Source organism: Ovis aries, chromosome 16 (assembly GCF_016772045.2).
Source record: "Ovis aries strain OAR_USU_Benz2616 breed Rambouillet chromosome 16, ARS-UI_Ramb_v3.0, whole genome shotgun sequence".
Classification (NCBI taxonomy): Eukaryota; Metazoa; Chordata; class Mammalia; order Artiodactyla; family Bovidae; genus Ovis; species Ovis aries.
Genome location: NC_056069.1, coordinates 42,331,820 through 42,358,779, shown reverse-complemented (window position 1 = coordinate 42,358,779; position 26,960 = coordinate 42,331,820). Strand labels below are relative to the sequence as shown.

General features: G+C 38.6%; 1 protein-coding gene across 2 annotated transcripts in view; it reads left to right on the top strand.

Moving 5' to 3' along the window:
- Positions 1–23,741, top strand: part of CDH6 (cadherin 6) — a 150,239-nt gene extending 126,498 nt beyond the window's left edge. For both annotated transcript variants that reach the window (XM_004017072.5, XM_042233912.1), the window contains exons 7-12: positions 294–547; positions 7,080–7,216; positions 10,510–10,631; positions 11,688–11,805; positions 11,936–12,187; positions 17,714–23,741. In XM_004017072.5, coding sequence (XP_004017121.1) covers positions 294–547; positions 7,080–7,216; positions 10,510–10,631; positions 11,688–11,805; positions 11,936–12,187; positions 17,714–18,204 — 1,374 coding nt within the window. In that variant the 3' untranslated portion in view covers positions 18,205–23,741. The remainder of the gene's footprint in view (positions 1–293; positions 548–7,079; positions 7,217–10,509; positions 10,632–11,687; positions 11,806–11,935; positions 12,188–17,713) is intronic.
- The last annotated feature ends 3,219 nt before the right edge of the window (positions 23,742–26,960 follow it).

Genomic DNA, 26,960 nt, shown 5'->3' with positions numbered 1-26,960 from the left:
ATAAGGACTTTTATAAAAGGGGCCTCTTTAGGTTCTCTCTGCTTCTAGGTGCCCTCTCCTGCCCATCATAAACTTTCAGTCCTGGTGCGTGATTTCTGCCCACAATTTCATCAGGATTGGTGGCATCTGAACTCCCATGTCTTTTCCCAACATTATGCTGTGTAGTAATGTCTCAAAGCAATATGATCACATTCATTTATCAGTGGTTTGCATTAAAAATGGCTCATGTCTTGACTTTCTGTGTCTTGACTGCTTTAAATATGTCATTTCTTCCTCCCCTCACTTCCCACAAGCTCTTGGACTTTGAAAAGAAGAAAGTGTACACCCTCAAAGTGGAAGCCTCCAATCCTCACGTTGAACCTCGCTTTCTCTACCTGGGTCCATTCAAAGATTCAGCCACAGTGAGAATTATGGTGGAAGATGTAGATGAGCCCCCTGTCTTCAGCAAACTGGCCTACATCCTGCAAATAAGAGAAGACGCTCAGATAAATACGACAATAGGCTCGGTCACAGCCCAAGACCCAGATGCTGCCAGGAACCCTGTCAAGTAAGCACACTTCTGTGACATGTCTCTTCCATAAGTTTGTTGATTTAAATTCAAATATTCACTTGCAAATTGGAAAAGATGAATCTTTTTTTCCAATTAGCTGTATCTTCCTTAAAAAAATACTTTAAAGTACTTTTATTACCTTTACACTTCTTGCATAATATAAAATATTATCTTAGCAACTAAATAAACCTTAAAAACTCAACATTTGGGGATTGCCCTGGTGGTCCAGTGGCTAAGATTCTGCCCTCCCACTGCAGAGGGAATGGGTTTGATCTCTGATTGGGGAACTAAGATCCCGTATGCCTTCAGTCAGCCCCCAAAATTATATTTTTAATTTGGGAGGAAGGCATAAAATGAGCTATAAGGAGTTTATTGCTTATATGGCAGTGGTACAAGGTAATGTAGTTGAATGGGCTGGGATTTCTTCTCAGGTCTTAGATTTGTCGAAGTTGGTGGAGGAAGCACTTTTAACAAACAAGGCACTAGGCTTGAAAGTCTGTTTTTCAAGTATGGAAGAACCTACCTTATAACACTTACAGGCAGGATTATGCTCCATTTGGATGCGTAATTTTTTTTCTTTTGCAGACATGGATAAAAACAAGCACAGTTTCATGATATATGTCTGGGAAATCATGGGGAAATTAATAGAGTTGAGTCCAAATATATACCAAGTAAGCAAGCTCTATTTTCCCTGTACACCTTCACTGTAAATTACATTGTAAGAAAGCCTCATGGCTCTTTGAGACCATCATTGCTTAAGTATGCTAGAATCTTATCAGGAAAGCACTGGAGTCCACAGCTTCAAGCCTTTACCCATAGCTTAGCTGACTCGCTGAGAAAAGAGCTAAACCAGAATATTATTGTGTCAATTATTCCCTGTCAAGAAAGTAAGCAGACTGAGAAGTTGTGCCAGTGTGTCTGAAAATTTCTGCTCAGGGCACTTGCCATGTGCCAGGCCTGTTCCTGGCACTAGGGATATGAGCGAGAATAGTGTCCAGTCCTGATTGCAGGGCGCTTGCATTCTAACTGGGGATGACAGAAACAAGCAAACAATAAATACGTGGGAGTGTTAGTTGCTCAGTCATGTCTGACTGTAGCCCGTCAGGCTCCTCTGTCTATGGAACTCTCCAGGCAAGAATACTGGAGTAGGTTGCCATCCCCTTCTCCAGGGTATGTTCCCAACCCAGGGACTGAACCTGAGTCTCCTGAATTGCAGGCAGATTTTTTACTGTTTGAGCCACCAGGGAAGCCCTGTGATATGTCAGGTGACACTAAAGTGTAAGCAGCAAAATAAGACAGAGAAAGCAAAGGGTGGGACTTCCCTGGCAGTCCACTGGTTAAGACTCCACGCTTCCAGTGCAGTGGGCTTGCATTCAATCCTTGCTCAGGGAACTAAGATCCCCCATGCTGTGTGAAATGGCCAAAAGAAAGAAAGAACACAAAGGGTATCTGGATACTGTCTTAGATAGTGCAGTCAGGCCTGGCCTTGTTGGAAATCATTTGAGTAAAGCTTTGAATGAAATGAAGTGATGAGCCACACTAATATCTGGGGGAAGAAGGTGCCAAGAAGAGGGAAAAGCAAGGAGAGGATCTGATATCAGAGTTTGCCTGGCATATGGGAGGAGAGGCCAGCCAAGCTGAGAGCAATCGCAGATGAAGAGAAATTACGGTATCAGGTATCAGGCAACAGAGGTTCGGTAGGTGGTGAGCGAGGCAGGTCCTACTGGGATTTGTGGGCCCTAGTAACCACTGTATTTTATTCTGATTGAGGTAAGAAGCCACTGGCAAGCTTTGAGTTGAGTCCAAATATATACCAAGTAAGCAAGCTCTATTTTCCCTGTACACCTTCACTGTAAATTACATTGTAAGAAAGCCTCATGGCTCTTTGAGACCATCATTGCTCAAGTATGCTATAATCTTATCAGGAAAGCACTGGAGTCCACAGCTTCAAGCCTTTACCCGTAGCTTAGCTGACTCGCTGAGAAAAGAGCTAAACCAGAATATTATTGTGTCAATTACTCCCCATGAAGAAAGTTAGACTTAACTAATCCAAAACTACTCTCTAAAAGGATCACATTGGTTGTTGCATGAAGAATTTTTTTTTTTTCAGACGAAAGATTTTGAGATTCTAAGGCACTTGTTTCCTAACTTTTCAGCCACTGAGCCCTTTGTTCAAATGAAATCTCATGGCAAGTTCCACAACTAAAACACAGAAATGCCTGGCTTATTTTCAGAGAATAATTTTAAATCTTTGGGAAAATAGACTTTGTTGTTTTATCATTCTACTGGGATATCTTCTTGAATTGCATGATAGGCAACCCAGAGTAGCCACATGAGAGCTCCATGGGTCAAGGGCTCCTCCATATACATTTAAAATTATTAATAAGGAAAATGGGCTTCTTGAGGGGTGCTAGTGGTAAAGAACCCATCTGCCAACGCAGGAGACATACCAGCCATGGGTTCGATCGCTGGATCCAGAAGATCTCCTGGAGGAGGGCATGGCAATCCACTCCAGTATTTTTGCCTTGAGAATCCCATGAACAGAGGAGCCTGGAGGGCTATAGGCCATGAGGCCTCAAAGAATGGGACACAAGCGAAGCAGCCTAGTATGCAACACGTAGCACACGCAACAAGGAATTTAAACGATGGCCTTTGCTTATACAACATGAATAACCTTAAGTACTTTCACAACGTGCTTTTACTCAAAGTTTGTATACTGCATAAGAAAACAATCTTAGCAAGTCAGTATCAAGACCAGTTTAAATGTGCTAATGCTGGAAGTTTATAAATATGAACTTTGATTACCTCTTTGATCAGTCAAAATATTTTTAATGAAAGAGATAATGTCTTCTGGGAATTTAGGCTGCATTTTTATATCTGTTTTACTTTTATACCACATACCACTTTTACCCATTGTTTTTATTTTGTTTCATTATAGGAAGTAGTTAGCTTGCCAGAAGCTACGTTGGCTGTCAACTAATTTTAAAATTTTTTCTGCCAGTCTTTCTTTGGTACCTATGGATTTCATGTATGGACATAGATTTAAAGATAAAAATATATATAGATACATTGGTACATAGATGTATGTTCCAGTGGTTTCTTTTATAGGAGAATTATAACCGATTCTTATATTCAGAAAGTACAACCATATATAGTTTTTGGTTATTCAAGACATAAATATGGAACAATTAAGTGTTAGATTCCATCTTAAGTGTATAATTAACACTAGAGAATTCTTCCCCAAATGTTAATTTATCATTATTTTAGCACAAATCTTTACTTTTTTAGTCACATAAAATAATTTTCTTTCAACAACTTTATATCACGTGTCTTTTGACTTACACGGAAGTCTTATAAAATGTCACTCTGAATACTTATTATGAAAATTTTACATGCAAATACATCATCTTTTCCTGACCCACAAAGCTCCCTTCAGGATACATAAGACAAATTACTAAATCACAGAATACAATAAAGTTCGAGGGGGAAAAAGGAGGTACCTAGCACAATGATCCACTTTAATCATTATGAATTGATTACCTTTTTCCTTATCAGTTATTATTATAATTAATATGATTGACAGTAAATTTCTAAATATAAGTGGAAATTACTTTGGAAAGAAAAACAACAAACAAATGAGGCTTTGTGTGACTCAAGCGAGACATCTTTCCCAAACAATGTAGACATTTTAGGTCTTCTAATGATTTTTAAATCCCCCAATTAAGGAAAGAAAATAATACAAAATTACTATATTTCCTAAATAGTCCGCTCTCTTTAAAATCAAAAGCCACCTTTAGGACTTCCCTGGCAGTTCAATGGTTAAGACTCTATACTTCTACTGCAGGGGTCATGGGTTGGATCCCTGGTTGAGGAACTAAGATCTTACATGCCACATGCATGGCCAAAAAAATTAAACAAGTAAATAAATAAAACGAAAAGCCACCTTCAACTAAAACTTCCTCATCCTCTATTTCAAAGCTTTATTGGAAAATATGATTACCTGTAAAACTTAAAATCATAGCAGGAAGGAAAGAGACAAGAAGAAAAGATTCCTGCTGTGTATAATTGTTATAGCTTATAAAAGCAATAAGCAGCATGTCTTAAGCTTGACATTTTTCATGAAAGAAAAATATATATTTGTAGAAAATTATTAAATTCCTTACAAAGGCTATGAATACTGAGATTTCCTTTTTGGTAATCATAAATATTTATAAAATATTTATCATCCTCAAATTAAAAATGAAGAAAGGTGATCAAACAAGTTCATTGCAATTGGTTAAATTCTTAACAAACGTTGATTCATGATATAAATGACAAAACAATAGCTCTTTCATCTGTTTCAATACTTTTGATAATAAGATTTATATAATCTTATAAATCTAGATTTATATAAACTGAAACTAAAATTCCAGCTTGATATATATGCAATCCATTGTGAACTTCATTAATTCTCTTTAAAATCAGGTTTAAATACCCTACAATAATTGAATATCTATTTTTTAGACATCTGCTAGATGATGAAAAGAGATTTTATTAGGATAACATATATTGTTTATTATAATTCACTAGTAGTACTTTAAAACAAAATAATTGAAATAGAATCTTAGAATATAGTACACTATTTGCAAGTTAGTAACAACTTTGGCCACCTCATGGGAAGAGTTGACTCATTGGAAAAGACTCTGATGCTGGGAGGGATTGGGGGCAGGAGGAGAAGGGGACAACAGAGGATGAGATGGCTGGATGGCATCACTGACTCGATGGATGTGAGTCTGAGTGAACTCCGGGAGTTGGTGATGGACAGGGAGGCCTGGCGTGCTGCGATTCATGGGGTCGCAAAGAGTCGGACACAACTGAGCGACTGAACTGAACTGAACTGAACTGAACAAATTTTTTTTTAAATGCATAATAATTCCACACATGGATGACTAGGTAAGACATTTACTTAAAATATATTTATACTGAGCTGACATCTTAAAATCTCCTATCATGATGTACATTTTGAAAATGCAGCTGAAATGGGCAACCTTTTTGTTCCTAATAGCCTTCACATATCAACTTTCTTCTGAATTTTCTCTTTCGGAATCCTCTATAAGACAGGGTGTATTACATATTTCCCTCTTACTTATGGCTATTCCAGAAACTAGAGATACATTTATAAAGAAGATAGCATTTCTCAAAGTCTACTCATCTTCCATGAATTTCAGTGTTGAAGACTTTGTCCTTTTTTGGTTTCTAAAACACCTCTTGGTTTTCCTTGAATTCTCCAAACCCTCCTTTTTAAATATGTATCAAATTCTTACTCTGCTCTAGGCTCTGTTCTAGTCCCTGTGGGTCTCTGTTCCTGTTCATCCTTTAAGCAATTCAGTTCCTCGCATTTTTCCCTCTTCTCTTCTTAGACAATTGACTAGAAAATCCAGATTGTCAGTCCAAATATTCATCTTGAGCTTCCTGGACTTCCCTAAGGCACCTCAGCCTCAACATATCAAAACTGATCTTCCCCAAATCCTGTTCTTCACACTTATCATTTGTAATATCACCATCCAACCGTTCTCCTAATTCAGCCAGTGATCTTTAGTAAACATGAGTTGGATAGTGACACTCTGCATAAAACCCATTGGAAGATCTACATCAAGTTCAAATAAACTCCAACTTCTCCCCATGGCCAGCCCATCCCTTTACGGTCCCAACTGTGAATCTCTTTCCAAGCCTATCTCCTAAATCCCTCTCCAGCCTCACTAACCTCAGCCACATTTACCATCTTTTGCTTTTTCAACAAAATGATTTTTAAAATAAAAATGAGAAATAGAAAAATAGCCAATAATCCTACTTATGCACACATACATGTTAAAGTTCTAAAGATCTAAAAAAGTAAAACATAACAGTATACAAACTTGATCCAAATTACATTAAAAAAAATTTGATGATGATACTCAAAAATCATACAACTTGTCTAGTGGGTTCTATTAAGACCTCAACTGTAAAGCAATAATTTCTCAGAATATCTTCCTTAATGTTCAGTTCAGTTCAGTTCAGTCACTCAGTTGTGTCCGACTCCTTGCGATCCCATGGACTGCAACACACCAGGCTTCCCTGTCCATCACCAGCTCCTGGAGCTTGCTTAAATTCATGTCCATTGAGTTGGTGATGCCATCCAAGCATCTCATCCTCTGTCATCCCCTTCTCCTCCTACCTTCAATCTTTCCCAGCATCAGGGTCTTTTCCAATGAGCCAGTTCTTCGCATCAGGTGGCCAAAGTATTGGAGTTTCAGCTTCAGCATCAGTCCTTCCAGTGAATATTCAGGATTGATTTCCTTTAGGATGGACTGGTTTGATCTCCTTGCATTCCAAGGGACTCTCAAGAGCCTTCTCCAACACCATAGTTCAAGCATCAGTGTTAAGTTATAGATTTACAAATATGCGCTAAAGGTAGAAAAAATTTCATGTAACCGATATTCTGGAATCGTTTTAGGAGGTAAAAATAACAAATACAAAGAAAACCTTCCTAAATTCTACTCTGCATTTTCAGGTATTCTGTCGATCGACACACAGATATGGACAGAATATTCAACATCGATTCTGGAAATGGTTCAATCTTTACATCGAAACTTCTTGATCGAGAAACACTGCTGTGGCACAACATAACAGTGATAGCAACAGAGATCAGTAAGTCCACCCTTTTCCCGCTACCATCCCCAGTTGACAGAGAGCATCTCAGCAAGGGCTAGCGAAGCATGGCTGAAACTCGTCACTGTGTATTGATGATCCTGCTCAATACACATTGAAGGAGAGAGCTCTGTAATGATTTATACTAAATGATTCTTCTAAACACGTGTTGGTTCAATCATACAAGCAGAAGCAACTGTGGAAATTCTGTAGTTTGGGAACAATAAAATGGGAATGCATCTCTCAGTCTAGGTACATGTTGGATTTGATTCCAAAATGCTTGTAAATCAGAGTGTCACACAAGCTGCTGAAAAAAATGGGCTCCCAGTTAGACATTGTATATGTGTGTCAGTAGTGGGGGAGTGGGGATCGAGTATAACCTAAAATGTAGGCATTGCTTAGAAATAGTTTTTTTTAATTTCAGCAACATAACCAGTATTGTTTTAGCAACATAATTATATGAGAAGAAAGAAAATGATGAATTTAGACAACAAATATTTGTCAACCTTCTGTCAGTTAGCTCTCACTATGTGCATTTTTAAAAAGAATTGCTATATATAAGCTTTCATTGCACTTTATCATTTAATATATATCCAACACAATATTTATTCATTAATATTTGTTTATCAAGGAGGATTTAGTACAGAAATCTTTTGGCTATTCACCTTTTAGCTTTCTGTAGAATGTCTGTTTCAAAATTGTTACAAAATTTTTTTTTTGAGTCGCTCAGTCATGTCCAGCTCTTTGTGACCCCATGGACTATATAGTCCATGGCATTCTCCAGGCCAGAATACTGGAGTGGGTAACCTTTCCCTTCTCCAGGGATCTTCCCAACCCAGGAATCGAACCAGGATCTCCTGAATAGCAGGTGGATTCTTTACCAGCTGAGCTATCAGGGAAGCCCTGTTACAGAATTAAGAGATATAAATTTTGACTTTTCCATGGAACACCAAAGTGAGCAATACTAACCACCGAGTAATCCATAGAGTATTTAGAATGAATTTTATCACAGTCTCCATTAAATGTAAGGCAAAGAAAAATACTTCCAAAGGGAGACTTCAAATAATTATACACAGTGAAACCTCTGTAATATATACACAATGTGTAGACTTCAGTAAATGAAAGAAAGAGGATTTTTAAAATAGCATTTAAATGTTTAAAAATGGACATCTAAGTTATAGCTCATGTTTTAGCTTTTGTTTTTAGAAGTTCAAATTATTTTAGCTCAGGTATCTAGTGTAAAATGGTCCATATGAAATGGTTTAATACAGTAATATTCTTTGTCAGTATAACTCATGAGATTTGAAGTGGCTGAAAGATATTGAGTAGAATAACAAGTAACCAATGTGGACAAAATGAAACACTGCTTTTGTGTAGGGTAAGAATTGTTCATTATACATTTGTTAGGTGAGAATTTGATCTTCAGAATTTATGTGGAGGGACTACTGTGCATACCAAGGACAGAGCATACTTAGAGCGTTAAAATTACAAAACTATTTCCCATTTGAAAAGGATCATTTTTATAACATCATGAAATTTTATTTTTTACTGAGGTAGTCATCTTAAGTGTGTTTTAAGCTTTGCACCTAAAAATTTGTTTTTAATGTTTACTGTTTCTATGATCTATTTGAAAATACTAGCAATAAAGACCTTTTAAAACTCACCTTTGAAGCTCTGACTTTGGAAGAATAATGTGAGCAGTATTTTAGATGCAAAGGAACCTAAGAATCTTATTGTCCAAACTTTTTCAGTACCTTTTATGCCAAGAGCCAAGAGCTTGTATTAAACCAGCTCTCTCACTCCAGGCCACTGTGCTTGCCATTTCCTTGACCTCAAGAGCTAGAAACACTCACATGGCTTAATCCATCTTCATTCATGTCTCTATACAAATGGCATCTCATCAGAGAAAGCTGCATCTCCATCTCTCTCCGGTCCCTTTTACCTGTTTAATTTCTCCATAGCATTTGCCATCTGGCACATTATATATTTATGTGTTTACAGTTTGCCTTCCTCCTTTAGAACAAAGCTCCAGGAAGCAGGATCTTTGTTATAGTCCTAATGTGTCCCAGCACTCCAAATAGTGGCTGGCACAAGTTAGTACTAGATGCTCACGAAATATTTATGATGAGAACAAACAAATAGACGTATGAGTGAGTGAATGAAAAGAGCTGAGGTGAGAGACTCCAGCCCCTGATTCTTAGAACAGGAATCTCTCTTCCATACTTCCCAGGAGATTATCAGAGATGACAGCAAAAACACTCCATTTACTGCAGGTCTGCAAACACTGATTGGGCTCTTTCATTATATGAGATGAACAGCCTCAGTTTTGTGATCAGACAGACCCAAGTTTGAATCTAGGATCCACTCTTTATTATTAATTTCTCTGTGAATGTGGACAAATTACCTAACTCCTCCATGCCTCATCCATAATATAATGAGTTGCCTCATCTATAATATGGGAGCAATAATTATATCTATCTCAGAAGTTTATAAGGATTAAATAAAATAATATAACAAAGTGCTTGACACAATATCTAGCTCTCAAACTGAAAAACTAAAACCATTCACAATCATTATTGTTCCATTCTTTTTTCCTTCTGTCTACAGAAAAGCCTACTTCCCTGGCTTCCTTTAAAATCTGCCTCTAAAATTCCTTTTCTGGATAGCTCTTCTTTATTTTGTGTTAATCTGGGATTTCTTATATGGTTGCACTGTATGGGCTTCCCTGGTAGCCCAACTGATAAAGAATCTGCCTGCAATGTAGGAGAATCCGGTTTGATTCCTGGGTCAGGAAGATCCCCTGAAGAAGGGATAGGCTACCCACTCCAGTATTTTGGGGCTTCCCTGAGGGCTCAGATGGTAAAGAATCTACCTGCAATGTGGGAGATCTGGGTTCAATCCCTGGCTTGGGAAGATCCCCTGGAGGAAGGCATGGTAACCTGCTCCAATACTCTTGCCTGGAGAATCCCAATGGACAGAGAAGCCTGGTGGGCTCCAGTCCATGGGGTCACAGAGAGTCATATACAACTAAGTGACTAAGCACAGCACAGCACTGACTGTACATAAAGGTAGCTTTGTCCCCCATATATTTCCTTCAGGTGTATCCTCATCCAGAAGTACCAAAGAATCGAATTCTACTTTTTTGTGACTATGATGATACATAATGCCCTGTGGTACTCACAGGAGCCTTGGCGAAACTATGTATGAATGAGAAAGAAGTGAGTAACCATCATCTAAATGGGATCACCCATCAACACATAAATGCCTGTTCCTTTCTTTTGGGCATTTTGCAGATAATCCAAAGCAGAGCAGCCGAGTACCTCTATATATTAAAGTCCTAGATGTCAATGACAACCCCCCAGAATTTGCTGAATTCTATGAAACCTTTGTCTGTGAAAAAGCAAAAGCAGATCAGGTGAGTTTCATAAGAAAGCAAATTAATTAACTCAGACAAACTTAGATCTTCTAATAATTCAGATGATACATAGAGCTGAGGGCAAGTCTTGAATTATCTATGAAATAAATGCCAACAAAATTAATACTATAAATAAGAACCATGATGAATGTTTAACTTGCATAAGAGAACAAACAGTTTTTAAAAACAGAAAGTTCGTTAGTCTCACAGACTGATGCTGATCCCAAATTAGTCTTAAGTTTCCATGAAAATATATCAGTCACTGCTTTATTGGAAAAATCTTTATTGGTGAGCAGATACTTTTAATTACCATATATACTGAAAAGTACTAGCTAGAACATATTTTACAATTGCCTATAATTCATAGTTTCATTTATTTACATTGCCCATCTGTACAAGTAATACAAATTCATGAATGTTTTACTGTTTTACACATTTGTCCCCACCTGAAATCAGTCTTTTCTGCCAGTGATATAAAAATTATGTTAGTTTGTCAAAATAGAAGTGTACTGTTAAAATACATGTTAAAATGGGACTCTGAAGTTGTGGGATTTATATTCAAACTAGCTCTTTAGCAAGTCAATTGCTTATGTATATGCCAAGCTTGCATTTCTAAGCAAGCTCTCCAAAGAGTGCCTCCTTTTACTTAAGTTGCAATGTTGTCATAAATCGCTGAGATATTTTAAGCTTGTTATCACTCTAGGACTATGTTTCTCAACCCAGGTGATTTTGCCCCACCCCTCTCCCCCCTCCCACCCCCGAGAGGGACATTTGGTAATATCTGGGGACAATTCTGGTTATCACAAGGAAGAGGGTACTACCGGTTTCAACAGATGAATTTAGATTTGCTGCAATAAATACTGTTGTAGGGCTGTCCCTTGCTCTATTTCCAGCCAATCAGTTCTCTGTCTAGGGTGGATTCATTATAAGTTTTCTAGAGGCCATCACTGTAAAATTAAAATTAGATATCATTGAGTTAAGCAATTTACTGCAAAGCTGTAAGAAACTCTTCTGAGTTAGTAAAACTTGATGACAGCTTTATGGTTTTGATTTTAGTTGATTCAGACCCTACGTGCCATTGACAAGGATGACCCTTACAGCGGGCACCAATTCTCGTTCTCTTTGGCCCCCGAAGCAGCCAGTGGCTCAAACTTTACCATTCAAGACAACAAAGGTAAATGAGCCCAAGCTGCCTGTCTATCTATATATTTATGTCTGTATCTATATCTATCTAGTCTCATCAGAACTGATCCCATACATAACATGATTTCCACTTCCATTCACCACTTTGCTTTCCTTTCCAGACAACACAGCGGGAATCTTTACTCGGAAAAATGGCTATAACAGACATGAGATGAGCACCTATCTCCTGCCTGTGGTCATATCAGACAACGACTACCCAGTCCAAAGCAGCACTGGGACAGTGACTGTCCGGGTCTGTGCATGTGACCACCAAGGGAACATGCAGTCCTGCCATGCGGAGGCCCTCGTCCACCCCACGGGACTGAGCACGGGGGCTCTGATTGCCATCCTTCTGTGCATCGTGACCCTACTAGGTAAACTGCTTCTCCCTGCATCCTATCTCCCCATGCTGAGGGGCACACACTGTTACTGTGGCTCTCTAGATTTATCCGCCTCCCCCATTAAGGCATACAGCCTGATCTAGGTGAGTAATGTGCTGGGAATCTTATGTGTGTTCACCCGTGAACTAGTTTTTGCTTGAAAAATGGCTTTGGAGAATGAACAGTTGTAAAACTTGCCCATGTCTTTCCCCACTGAGGGAGTCATTCCATCAAAAGAATCTCTTGTCTATCGGGCTGGGAATGAGTTGCAGGGGGATTTGAGGGCAATATAAATACACCCTTTCCATTTCATTTGTTGTTTAATATTTAACCTGGCAAACATTCAGTTTTCAAAGAACAAAAGTTGTTGGGTGTGGAGTATATATGATGAAGGCCATTTCCATCAAGGTAAAGTTTAAAGATCAATGAGAAACTGGAAGGAGAAATGCAATGACTTTTTTCCTCTCATACAGGAAAATAAACAGTGGTGAATTTTCTTGAACTCAGCAAACTTGCTTGGATCCACCCACTTGAATAACTACCTAAGCATTGGTCTCTGATTACCATATACATAATGTCTATTATTTCTCAGACTCTCAATAAATAACTTTTGTGACTAAGGAAATAAATCTGGGATCTAAAAGAAATGAATGTAATCAAATGCCTAACAGTGATTTGAAGGAAAAATTTTTATCCCCAACCAACTAATTAAACACACAAGTTGAGCTCAGAATGCTCAAAAGTCCCTTGATTGTTATGAAATAAGAGATCAAATATTAGCTAACGCACCCCTTCAAAAAATAAAAGTTAAAATTTGTAAAACTTGCCTACACCATTGGGGGAAAGTAAGTCAGAGTTAACCTGGATTTCATAGAGGCAGACCAGGGAGTCGTGTTTTTTTTTTTGTTTTTTTTTTTTTTAAGGCAATGTAGTGACTTTGAGAAGAGGGAAGGAAGACTTCCATTTTTCCAAGAGGAGAAAGCCTAGGGATCCCTGCTCAAGAGTTTCATATCCCAGGTTGACTCCGCTAATTATCACAGAGCCTTGAAACCTGGCTACAGAACTGTGATTCTCTTTGTCAACTAAGAGTTGGAGGAAGTATTTTAAGATATGAGGATAAATAAAAACTGACAGTTTGCAAAGACAAAACAGTGTTCCAATGGTGTGAGTCTGTAAATGTTGTTTTCCGAGAGAAAGATACGAATATTCTTTTTTGGTTTAAGAAAAAAGAGGTTTTTAAAATTTATTTTTACTTTTTATTTTGTATTGGGGTATAACTGATGAACAATGTTGTAACAGTTTCAGGGGAATAGCAAAGGGACTCAGCTATACACATACCCATTCTCCCTCAAAATCCCCTCCCGTTCAGGCTGCCGCATAACTTGAGCACAGTTCCCTGTGTTATACAGGTCCTTGCTGGTTATCCATTTTAAATGTACCAGTGTGTACATGTCGATCTCAAACTCCCTAACTATCCCTTCCCCCCACCATCCCCCCTGGTAAAAGAGGGTATTTTTAGAAGGGCTAAGTCTAGAGGCTGCATCAAATAGAATTCCATGGATCCCTGGTCTATGGAGAAAGAGCTGGTCTTCATCTCATAAAGGTCATACATCCCTTCTCTCATCATCTACCCACTTTCTCCACCCTCTTATTTTCCTTCTAACCAGCTCCCTATGACCTCTTTTTTCATCTCTTTCCTCCTATGAATTTGCCATCTCCTCATTACTCCTAATTTGCCTCCATGTTTCCCACATCTTGTCTAGTCTCTTTGTAATTCTGTACCTAATTAAAAAGGAGAAAATGGGATCTAACCTTTATTAGACTCACATCATGGGCTAGACACGGGACAGGAGGCTTTACAAATGTTTTTTCTCACTTAATCCTCAGAACCATCTGGTCTATATTTATCTGCATCTTACATATGAAAGCTGAGGTTCCAGGATGTGAAGCTAAGTCACACAGCTAACAGGTGATAGAACCAAGTTCCAAACCCAGGTTTTTGCCCCCCAGGCCCTGGTGCTTCCACATTGTACCCTACTTTCTTTACAAGCTTATAGAATGCAGTGCAACGTCCACACTGAAAGAGAGCTTGAACTAAAACTGAGATGATTGAACAAATCTGGGCGCCTGTAAGAGGAAGAAAGCGGCGTTGACATAGGAGGAAATCTGCTGTCAAGAAAGTGGATCATGTGGCATCTGTTGTTTTTGTCAATAAAGCAACAGTAAAAACAACTACATCTTGTGCCTCTTTGGTGCTTTCGAGTTGGCATAACTTTCACATTGGGCACCATGTTATTGCCTCTCTTTTACAGAGAAGGAACCTGACTTAGAAAGGTCAGATTGTTTAATTGAATCTAGATCTGCTCATCTCGGATACCTTGCTACCTTCTAGTTTTATGACGGGATTTGAACACAAATTGGTCCAAGTACTCCAGCCCCAAAATTTCACCGCGGTCCTCTGGCCTCAAGGGGGTAGAGAAAAGGAAAGGGTCAGTTACTGGGAAGACAGCATATTACTTTCTCAGAGTGTTTTTATTCCAAGTGCTTAGAAGTCATACCTTCACTTTATAAAAGTTAGCTTTGAAAAAAAGACCTTCCTTTTAGATGATTATGCTCTCAAGAATTTGTTAGATGTGCATCGGGCCAGTAAGAAAAGACAGGCAATTGTAGCAGTAGGAGAATTAGGCAGTGCACAAATGCCTTTGAATTACTGAACATGCCCTCTGTCTTCTAGATAACTGCACATTCAGGTGTGCATAAGACTAAAAGACAAGATACAGGCAACTTAAGCTAGGGAAGAATTAGGAAGTGATAAATGCCTGCTATCTTGCCTTAAATGGTGGAATGAACCTTTGTCTGTCAGAATGTATTTCTCTGAGAGACAGTTAGCTTGATTCTATTCTCTATTCTAAAGACTGGCCTTACAGCCTTCTGTTTTGCAAATCTGTGTCATACTGGAAACTAGCATAAAAGGTAGATTAAGGGACTTCCCCTTAGCTCAGCTGGTAAAGAATCCTCCTGCAATGCAGGAGACCTGGGTTCAGTCCCTGGGTTGGGAAGATCCTCTAGAGAAGGAAAAGGCTACCCACTCCAGTATTCTGGCCTGGAGAATTCCATGGACTGTATCGTCCATGGGGTGGCAAAGAGTTGGACACGACTGAGCGACTTTTACAGATCTCCTTTGACACAAGGGACTTCTTTGGTGGTCCAGTAGCTAAGACTCCACGCTCCCAATACAGGGGACCCAGGTTCAATCCCTGGTCAGGGAACTAGACCCCACATGCCACAACTAAGAGTTTTCAAGCCACAAGTAAAGATACCGCAACTTAAGACACCACATGCCACAATGAAGACTGAAGATCCCGCATGCTGCAACGAAGGCCTGGCACAACCAAATAAACATTGTTACAAAAAGGTAGATTAAGAGCATCTTTCCACCCAAAACCCTGCAATTTTCCAACCGCTTGGACTCCCAGGGCAAAGCGAAGGCATATGGAGCATCCACAGCCCCACTTGACATGGCCCTTCCTACTTCTTTCTCCCCACCCACCCCACACCTCACACACTCCAAACACACCCCACTCCATGGCCTTGCTCCTAGCTCTGTCCTCTCCTCCAGATAGCACCCTGGATAACTCTTCATCTATCTGTTCAAATATTAGTTCCTTAATAATGCACTCAACACCCATACACACACAAAAATATATGCAGCCCCTCAAACATATACAGAAGTCCTTCCCATCCTCCTTACTCTGCCTTACTTTTTCTTATTTATATTGCACTTATCATCTTCTAATAATTTCCTTATTTATTATACACATTGTTTTTTTCTCTTTCCATCCATCCACCACCACCACCACCACCACCACCACCACCACCTCTGCCTATCTTATTCAGACAAGACTCTTGATCGATTTTTTTCGTTAATACTGCCTAGAACTCTACCTGGCACAGAGTGGGCAATAAATAAATACTTGTTGAATAAACAAAAAATATGAAAGGGATACATGAGGCACCCAGATACTCTCCGGCAGCAAAAGAGAATGATTACATTTATACAACCACATGCTTGAAAACAGCAGAACTGCATATCCTTGTGAAATAGTCTATAATCCAAACATGCTTCAAAGCATGGTAATTAAGTGTACAAGCTTTTTAGTCTGCCTGACCTGGATTTCAATTATTTGCACACATCACATCTCTAAACCACAATTTCCTTATGTAAAATGGAGTTATAATGATGGTACCTACTTTGTCAAGCCTATTATGATAATTCAACTCGATTCCATATGTAAAGCACTTAGCACAGTGCTTGGCACATAGAACCATCTCAACAGGTAACCAATTATTAACACCATTAACATCTGAAATGCTAAATATATAGACTCCTGGGTGTGCATATATCCATTATTATATAGGTAGATATGCACCTCTACCAAAGGCCATTCTTCTATAATTGTTATTGTGATAATTCAATTTTCATGGCTCATAAAAACTGGACCATGTTACGGATGAAAGAGTAAAGAGATATTACTGGTACTAATCTCCCCTGGACAAACCCAGGTTAACAATGCATTTTCTGCCCCAGATGACTGTTTTCTCTCTAAGCTGTCACTATGTTTTCACTTTCTCATCCATATGCTCATTTGTAGATGTGTCTCTTTACAGGTAGCCAGCTGTGAAGAAACATCAGGAGCTATTTAAATACAGTTCTTGCTTTGCCTCTAATTTGAATTAGGAAAAATCAAAAGAACAAACATTCCGGTCAACAGACTTACAGAATATGAAACTCTGAAAGATTCTCTGTTTTAAGTTCCCACAGAAATATGTTTGTTTTGTTTAGCCTAAGCACAAATAATCTGGCATGTGTACTATTACCTGTTCCCTTCAAACTGGCTGATCTTGAAGTCCAAAATGGCTTTCTGAATTGTATCTGGGTCTCTCCAGGTGTTATCTGTACTTATATGTAAGAAAGGTATGCAAACATTCACATCTCTACTTTGGGCTTTAAACTAACTTTACACTTTTCTTGGGGGGGGTGGGTAAAAAAAAGAAGGCATCAGTGCGCAAAAGTTATTTTAGAAGTGGAGTTATGCAAACCCTTCAACACATCCCCGAAGGTGCCAGCCTTGTGCTTATAAGCAGTTTCAGAGCATTTCAGGTGTTCAGCATAATTTTCACTCTTCTTGCAGTAATCTCACTGTGGTTGAGCTTTTTTATTATTTTTCCCCCCTTATCTTGAAACTAGTCTGCCATTTCAAAGCAAAAAGGAACTACTGACAAAACATGAAGGTGTTTTATCTTCTAGTTAAATTCTTAAAAACTTTCTTTCAAATATATAGTTACTCCATTGCGGGGGTGGGGGAGAGCCCTGATTTGATCAGGTGCTGAGGCAAGAACAACCTTAAACAAGAGTAGTTTCGTGGAGAACTTTGAAAACTTCACTTTGTGTTTCTTCCTGATGTTAATTGGGCGGCAAATTAACTTTCCCTTCCCTTGCTGTTTTGTTTCTGCTTCCAGTGACAGTGGTGTTGTTCGCAGCTCTCAGGCGGCAGCGGAAAAAAGAACCTTTGATCATTTCTAAAGAGGACATCAGAGACAACATTGTCAGTTACAACGACGAAGGAGGCGGAGAGGAGGACACCCAGGCCTTTGATATCGGCACCCTGAGAAATCCCGAAGCCATAGAGGACAGCAAATCGCGCAGGGACATTGTGCCCGAAGCCCTTTTCCTACCCCGTCGGACTCCAGCAGCCCGTGATAACACCGACGTCCGAGATTTCATTAACCAAAGGTTAAAGGAGAATGACACGGACCCCACCGCCCCGCCCTACGACTCCCTGGCCACCTACGCCTACGAGGGCGCCGGCTCGGTGGCCGATTCGCTCAGCTCGCTCGAGTCGGTGACCACGGATGGAGACCAAGACTACGACTACCTTAGTGACTGGGGGCCTCGGTTCAAAAAGCTCGCGGATATGTATGGAGGGGTGGACAGTGACAAGGACTCCTAATATGATATGTTGCCTTTTTTTTTTTTCATTTTTCAATACGACACTGAAAGATGTGAAGTGGCTATTTCTTTCTATTTATCCACTGCTTCGTGAAGGGTCCTCTGTTCTATCCGTTCCAAAAGTAAATGGCTGCAGTCCGTGTGGATCCAACGTTAGAGACTTTTTTCTAGTACACTTTTATGAGCTTCTGAGAGGCAAATGTTTATTTTTTAGTGCATCCTGTTAACCATGTCTGCCCAACAGGCCCTGGGCTGCAGGAAAGGATGGGCCGTCATCTTTTCCCCTGTACTCTTAGGGCAAGTCTGAAACACAGCTCAATTTCACTGGCCTGGTCTCTTACTTCATCGCATTGACTCAAGGTCAGCTGACTGCTCTGTACATTTCACATGCTAATGGGATGAGGGATTGTGCTTTAATGATAAAAATACAGTTTTAGTAGAAGAAATGAGGGAGGAACCACTGTTCCTGGTGTATCAGCTCACAAGGAGATGATGAACTATATATGGGTGTGTATTTCTGTCACAAAGAATTTAAAATGATATTTGCCCATCCTGTTTGTCCTTCATGATCTTTTTCCGGCACCAATGACTATTCAAAACGTCAGATCCACCAGTGTTTTGAGGGTCTCCTTCCTCTTTAGGAAATGATGCCAATTAAATGGTAATGTTGAAAAAGAACAACCAAAAAAGAAAAAATCTTAGTACGACCTCATTTCCTTGCCACTGGTTCGTAAGACATGCAGAAGTTTGCTGTCGCATCATATAAAGGGAAAGGAAAAATAGCTAATAGATGTTAACAAAGGAAATATTTAGCATATTTTAAAGTTTGGTTTACCAAATGTATCATGGATCACTTGGAATTATTTCAGCCATCAGTAGGCTAATTACAAATAAGTCTAATCATTTAAAAAGTTCTTGAAGGAACTTTTCTGAGACAAAGTTTAACTCCGTGTCTGTAGTTGTCAGTATTATTCTAATGTACTTGAAAGTAGCAGTGCGAAGTACAAGAACTCATATGCTTCAGATACTTCTTACACAATTAAGTTGCATTAGTAAAATTAGATTAAATAAAACTCAGATCCCTCTCTCAGAGTTAAATGGGGAGGTAAGAGCCAGTCACACTTGAACTTGACACCCTGTCCGTCACATTCAAAAATATCCATATATTTATATAATGTGATATAGATGAATACTGAAATCATGGTGAAAACCTACATATTCTATGTTTGGAAGATGCTCTCAAAGGGAAAAGTTGGATTCCCTACAACAAGGGTGTTTAAGATTGTAATTAAAATGATAGTTAACTTTCAAAAGCATTAAGATTTTTTCATTGTTTTTAGCTTTGTTTCCATGGCAACACTGCCATCGTTGTCTTTGAACTAATGATAAAGTAATGGTCTCAAACTACAAACAGAAAAGTAATGTACAATCCATCGAATCCATTATTTCTCTAATTATGCAATTAGCATCATGGTTATTATCCAGAGGACCCAACTGAACTGAACTAATCCTTTTGGCAGGTTCAAATCATTTATTTCATACGCTGTTCTAATGATTTTTGTCATTAGAATCTTACATTGTGCAGTCATCAGAAATTTCCAAAGTACTGTAATGAAAACATCATTTTGAAAACTTAAAAAAAAACAAAAACAGGTTCTGTATGTATATAATATGTACTTAAGAATATGCTGACTTCAATTAGTAGTCTTAGGGATTTATTTTCAATTAATGTTAATTTTCTGCAGGTAATCTTAGTGTCATTTCCATTTGGGGATAATGTCATATCAACACATATTTTCTGTTTGGAAACACACTGTTGTTTTGTTAAGTTTTAAATAGATGTATTACCCAGGAAGTAAAGACAGCATCTTTAAAATAAGAGAAATATAGTATTTGGGGCTACCCAATTAGAATGAAAAATTGTTACAACCATATTATTCCTTGTGTTTCCTGAATGGATGGACTTCCCTGTATACTAACAAGTATTTTATGCTTGGACCATTTCTTGCTTACAAGGTTCTCTTTCCTAGTTCTTCATACACACACAGACACACACAGACACACACACACACACACACACAGAAGAATGCAAATAAAGGACTACAGGAGGGCTTCACTGTACAGAATCAGTATATATCATAGTCACAGGTAAGTGTTGAAAAAAGATAGCTTAGTAAAGTTAATTAATAAAAACTAGTTACTTATAGCAATAGAACAGCACCTTAATCACACAACTTACTGTAAAAAGAGCTCTCTATCCTCATGTTTCATGTTATGTAATAAATTAAATCAAGAGAGAAAGTCCTGTAAAAAGAAAAATATCATCAGAAGTCTTCCTTTTGAACTTTTGGCATTAATTGGAATGTCTGCGGGTTGATGCCAGCAACTTCAAAGTTTGGGGTAAAATTTACATTCTCCTCATATAAGTGAAAGTAAGAAGTTCTATAGTGGGATTTCTGAGGTGTGATTGGAAGGTATCTTATACAGTTATACCAAAAACAGGTTAATGTGACTAAATATTTAAATAACTAGTAAATCTCTTACCACAAAACCTGATGATGAGATGAATCTCTAGAAAGAGAATAAATTGAAACTGAAGCTGAATATTTTGCATTAGGGTCCTATAAATGTCAAGGTTGAATGATATTTTTCTAAAATGAACGCTGTCTGACATCATGGAAACAATAAGAACCATAGTCTCATCATTCTGTGCTGGTTGCACTTCCTTCCACCAAGCTATCAGGTCGAGGACCCAGGTCAGACATGAATGATTGCTGGAGAAAGCATTAGTTTTCAGTTCAATTTTTACATTGTCTCTGTTCTGGTATTAGCTGTTTGCCATGAGAAAGAGGGAAGGAGATTGGAGAGAGGCAAAGTTTTAATATTTGCTTCAATCACAAAGAACCTAAAGTTCATTAACTATAGGGAGATTACTTTTGTGGGTTGTTTCAAGGACTTTGAGGCCCTTCTCACATTATTTTCCACCCTCTGATTCAAAAGGGAAAGTTTCTTCAAATCACCAAGATATTCCCTAGAATAAGCTGAAATTTTAAAAACAGTAATCTATTGTGCATAAATTTAAAGCCCCTCCACTTCATGGCATGTTCTGAAAGACCTGGAAAATATTCATTCCCAAATAAAAAACTAAATCGAAAAATGAGAAGGAGAATTGAAAATGGTTCCGCAGAGCCGTGAGAGAGGGGATCTGGACCCAGAAAATGTATGTTTTTGTAAGAATTTTCATAGCTTTACAGTTTAGATGCATGAAGGTTTGGATACAAATTTGGATACAAATTGACTCCATTTTCAGATGGAATAAAATCTGCTGATTCAATTCTCAATATAAAAATTTTGGTTTGATATTCATTTTCAGCTCCCAAAAAGTTGTACTTTTATAAGTTGAATCTCTCCCTTAGAAGCAGCCAAATTTTACAGATCCATATTAACTTAGAATGCTTTCATTGCTTTCATTTTAGGTAATTTTTAAATTTAGATATTTAAGTAATACATAGATTTGAGATGTTTGATTTGCTGAGCAATACCTTATATCAAATGCTTCACCTTGAAATGATTATTTCATTGGCAATAATCATGTATAAACTACAAATTGGGCATTCCTCAATTTTATACACTTGAGGACCATTTTTTTAAAAGTATGCAGTTGAAAGGAAAGAGAAAGCTAATTCTTGAGCCCAAACTAAATATTTAAAGCAGGTACAACTAAACTCATTTTCCTCAGGAACTGAACTAACCAACAAATTATTTTGTCATAGTCACTAGTGTTGAAGCAGTGTAATTACTTTGGAAAAACACTAGAAAGTTATGATCTCCACTATTTGGAAAGGTATCCTCTGAAAAGAATCATTTTCGTGTAATTTTATTCTTTTTTTGTTTTTATATAGATGAAATCCTTTCTAATTATGACAGGAGATTAAAACTCTAAGCTGTCTACTATGTTTATGTTAACACTACAACCAAGACTCCTTTATAAGATTATAAGAGTGGAAAGATTAAGAGTTTGTGTGTGGGTCTTCCAGAAAATAAACTGTTTCCTAAGGTCTGACAAGTAGCTTTCTTTTGTAGAGGATACAAAGTTACCGTATGGTCTCCCTAAAAGTTCAATGATTCTTACGGTTGCAGAATTTTTAATATCCCTTTGGCATCTTTATGGAACAATTTTCTAAAGGGATAATTCTCTACTAAAAAATATTAGACCCTGACCATATTTAACACAGAGAGAAATGCCTTGGACTCACACACTTGTTAAAAGTTAATAAAGAAATAGTTCATTTTTAAAGCCAGGAGTTTATGGTCTCTGCATCGTCAATTTAATTTAAGCATTGCTGAGACAATCTTTAATCTCCTCCCCATTTGGTAATACCTTATTTATGATGCATTTTCAGTTTTTAATTTGGGGGAAACGTTTGCCCAACAGAGCCAGCAGATGAAAGTGCCGAAAGGAGGTCAAATGGAAACAAAGCCTATTACCCACTGTATTTCAGACAGGACCAGGCACTTAGCCGAAGAGCCACTGGGTTATTAGATTAATTTCGAAAGAGCTTTTACAAGTTGCTTAATTCCATTTTTTTAAAAACCCATGGACCACAAACTCAAATTTCTTCTCAAATGGGGTTAATTTGACAAATGAGGCATGGACCCAGCATTGTGGAAAAAGCATTCCACTATAATGAGATCTTGGTCTTTCTTGCGAGACTACACTATTTATGTAAATATGTCTAGAGGCACCTACTATAAGCTTTTAGTTTTCTATGATCTATTAGTTTAGTGTTTATTAAGGAATCATATGTATAGAATTACTAGGCATTCAGGAGGAATGCTGTGTAGCAAACATAAAAATGATCTGTTTGGGAGAAACCTAGGAGCGCTTTCAAACCACTGTACTATTTTGTGATTATTTTCCTTGCTTTGAAAGTAAACTGCGTAAGAATAGGATTTATAATAAATGCTATGGGCGTCTTCAGTAGTACCAAGCTAAGGCAATTTGGCAGTCTCCTACTGTGATGTGTGATTTAAAATCCCCCAAATAAAAGCTTTTTGGTATTGATTGTTTTTAATTAAAAATACTCCCAAGTATAAATTGAAGCTGATGCCACCCTCGAAGATTTACCACCTGGAGTCCTCAGTTCATATGGTTTTTCTCGGTGTCGCTCGTGTCTCTGGCAACGAGAACACCTGGTGGAAACAATCACTGCTCAGCTTTCATCCACATTTCCAGCTTGGGAGATTTTTCATAACTTCACAGATTACATGAGAAACTTTTCTGTATTAGAAGAATGGGGTTGAGACTATTACCTTTTTAGCTCAGTGTGGCGGGACCATTCGTTGTAGTCAAATGGCAAATACACGCTCCTTGAAATGGCTTCTTTTATTTTCCTTTGTTTTCTTGGAAGTATAAATTTAAAAAGAATGCAATTTAAAAAGTGATTTCTCACAAAGAGTAAATATGCCTTTTGCAAATCAATTTTTGTAACAAGTTATTTATATGATATTACTTAATAAACTGGTTTTTTTTTCTAACTTGTTTTTTTTTTTCAATTCTCTCAAACTTTTGTTTGTAATCAGAGATCTTTTAAATGTACATACTGATACACACTTTATCCTTCCAAATCTGCTGTTTTAACCTCTGAGAGCTAACTAAAGCCAACTTCAGTTCAGTTCAGTCCCAGGGCTGGGATTCTTTGGAAGGAATGATGCTAAAGCTGAAACTCCAGTACTTTGGCCACCTCATGCGAAGAGTTGACTCATTGGAAAAGACTTACTCTATGATAATCAGCTTGTAAACAATAGTTTCTCCCAATCAGCAACATGTATCATTGGCACAGTCCTGCAGACTTCTTACTCCTGGGACATCAAGAATTCTACTATTACTTATAAAATTACTGTATTACAAAGAAATTCGTTCATCTTCATGAAAATTGTTTTAGATAAGAAAGACAGTTCTATATTTTTGCCCATCCCATATCTCCATCCTTTATTTCACTCACATAAAGACAATTGTCTACAGATTTCTGATTTAAAAAGAAACAGCAAGAGTCACACCAGAGGGGACTAAGGATAAAATCCTTCCAGCATTCTGATACCATGAGTAAATAAAATGTTTTTAGCATATTCAGAAGTCTAATATTTTATATGCTTGTTCTTTTTTAAGCTGCCTCCTATTTCTACAGAGGCAGTTTCATAATTTTTTAATGGGGAGAATTGAATCCATAGTTTTGCAAAGGAAACTTCCATGTATTCATTCATTTGCTCAGTATACAGTAGGCATGCCACTGTGTGCTATGGAATATTCAACAATAAGTCAAATATATTTTTCCCATCTCTCCAGAAGCTCATGGTCTAGGAGGAAAGGCTGCCATAAATTCATCATTAGGGTACCTACGAGAAGACGACATGAAGACATCTTCAGAGAGGTATATATGAAAATCTTCATAGGATGGAGAAACTCTTTCTGCCCAGGTGGAGAAGTCAGGGGGAGGTTTAGGAGTTAGTGGGATTGAATCATGGGAGACAAGAAATCAGAAAAAATAGCAGGAAAAAGAGAGAAAAGAGAGAAAAGAGAGGGATGTTTAAGCAATGCCATTGATCTCAGCTGAGGTTTCCTAAAGGAAACTGCTGCTGCTGCTGCTAAGTCGCTTCAGTTGTGTCCGACTCTGTGCGACCCCATAGACGGCAACCCACCAGGCTCCTCTGTCCCTGGGATTCTCCAGGCAAGAATACTGGAGTGGGTTGCCATTTCCTTCTCCAATGCATGCATGCATGCTAAGCTGCTGCAGTCACTCTGTGTGACCCTGTGGACAGCAGCCCACCAGGCTCCTCCATTCTGGAGTGGGTTGCCATTTCCTTCTCCACCTGAGGGAAACTAGGTTTGGAAAATTCACATGTCACCAGAACACAAAGGATCACAAGGGTCACAGCAGCTGGCTTTTGTTGTTTCTTTATGCTTTTGTTTATCGACATTTGACTTAAAGATGATTTGGTGGGAAACAGAAAACCACGGAAAGGAATGATGCTATCAGAAATGCACTTGTTGAAGGATATGCACATTGTACAGTAGTATGCATGGAAGACTAAAGCCAAGCCACTCCCACCCCGCCCCAGCTCTGGGACAGCCGAAGGCAAGCATAGTCTGCAGTATCTAGGAGAATCTTCTGACCTAACAGTAACATAGGCAGGAAGGGCAATGTGCTTTCTCAAGGAACCAGCTGAGGAAGCAGATTGCTACATTCAGCGGGACTAAGCCCTAACCCATCATCTTAGCAAACTACTTGCCATAATGATATTTATAGTAATTTATTCTAGCCGCCACAATAGACAAACTCCAGCACCTCTAGCAAATGTATGCCTCGCTCTTGTAGCTACACCATCTGGAGCATGCTGCCTCTAAGGTTTAATGTGGTGGGGAAGAGAGCAAGCTAGATGATCACATGAGCTGTTCCTAAGGGCGGGGTCTACTGTCTTAGACTACTTCTGCTCACATCTCAATCATATAGCCCCAGACTCACTGGACAGAGGCTGGGAGATGTAGAAAGATGAGCACATGTGAATCTGGTCAGCATATTTACATGTATCTGCCACATTTAAAGTCAGTCTCTGTCAAGCTTGCAGTATCTTTCCCAATCTCTGCCCCAGTTATGTTGTTCAGTTCAGTTCAGTTCAGTTGCTCAGTCGTATCCGACTCTTTGCGACCCCATGAATCGCAGCACGCCAGGCCTCCCTGTCCATCACCATCTCCCGGAGTTCACTCAGACTCGCGTCCATCGAGTCAGTGATGCCATCCAGCCATCTCATCTTCTGTCATCCCCTTCTCCTCCTGCCCCCAATCCCTCCCACCATCAGAGTCTTTCTCAATGAGTAACTCTTCTCATGAGGTGGCCAAAGTACTTGAGTTTCAGCTTTAGCATCATTCCTTCCAAAGAACACCCAGGGCTGATCTCCTTTAGAATGGACTGGTTGGATCTCCTTGCAGTCCAAGGGACTCTCAAGAGGCTTCTCCAACATCACAGTTCAAAAGCATTAATTCTTCAGCACTCAGCTTTCTTCACAGTCCAACTCTCGCATCCATACATGACCACTGGAAAAACCATAGCCTTGACTAGATGGACCTTTTATGGCAAAGTAATGTTGTTATTCAGTTGCAAAGTCATGTCCGACTCTTCCAGACCCCATGGACTGCAGCACACCAGGCTTCCTTGTCCCTCACCATCTCCTGGAGTTTGCCCAAGTTCATATCCATCGCATCAGTGATGCCATCCAACCATTTCATCCTCAGTCATATCCATAATAATCTTGAGTGTGTTATCAGGAGAGCAGGTAGGAAGTCATTTATAGGGAATTATTTGGCAGTCCAGTGGCTAGGACTCAGTGCTTTCATTGTCATGGTTCAATCCCTAGTCAGAGAACTAAATCATTTTTAAATTCAAACTTCAAGTTGAAAAACCTTGTAGGAGGTGTTTGTCTGCCATCCTTGAATCTAATGCCCATGGTAGGCATTGCTAATGAACTGACTCATGGATTTCTAGCCTTATGCATCTCTAACAAAAATGCCCCAGCAGCAATCAACAATAGAACAATGTTGACCTATCTGCTATCACAAACCTTAGAAATTAAGCTCTCTAGTAAAAGATTTGCTTTCTTGTTATAGTTCTAAGTTTTGTTGACTACTCACCACTGACATTTAGGAAGAGCTTTCTGGTCTTGAAGTTGTAAAAAATTCAGAAGAATTAAGGAAGCCGAAAG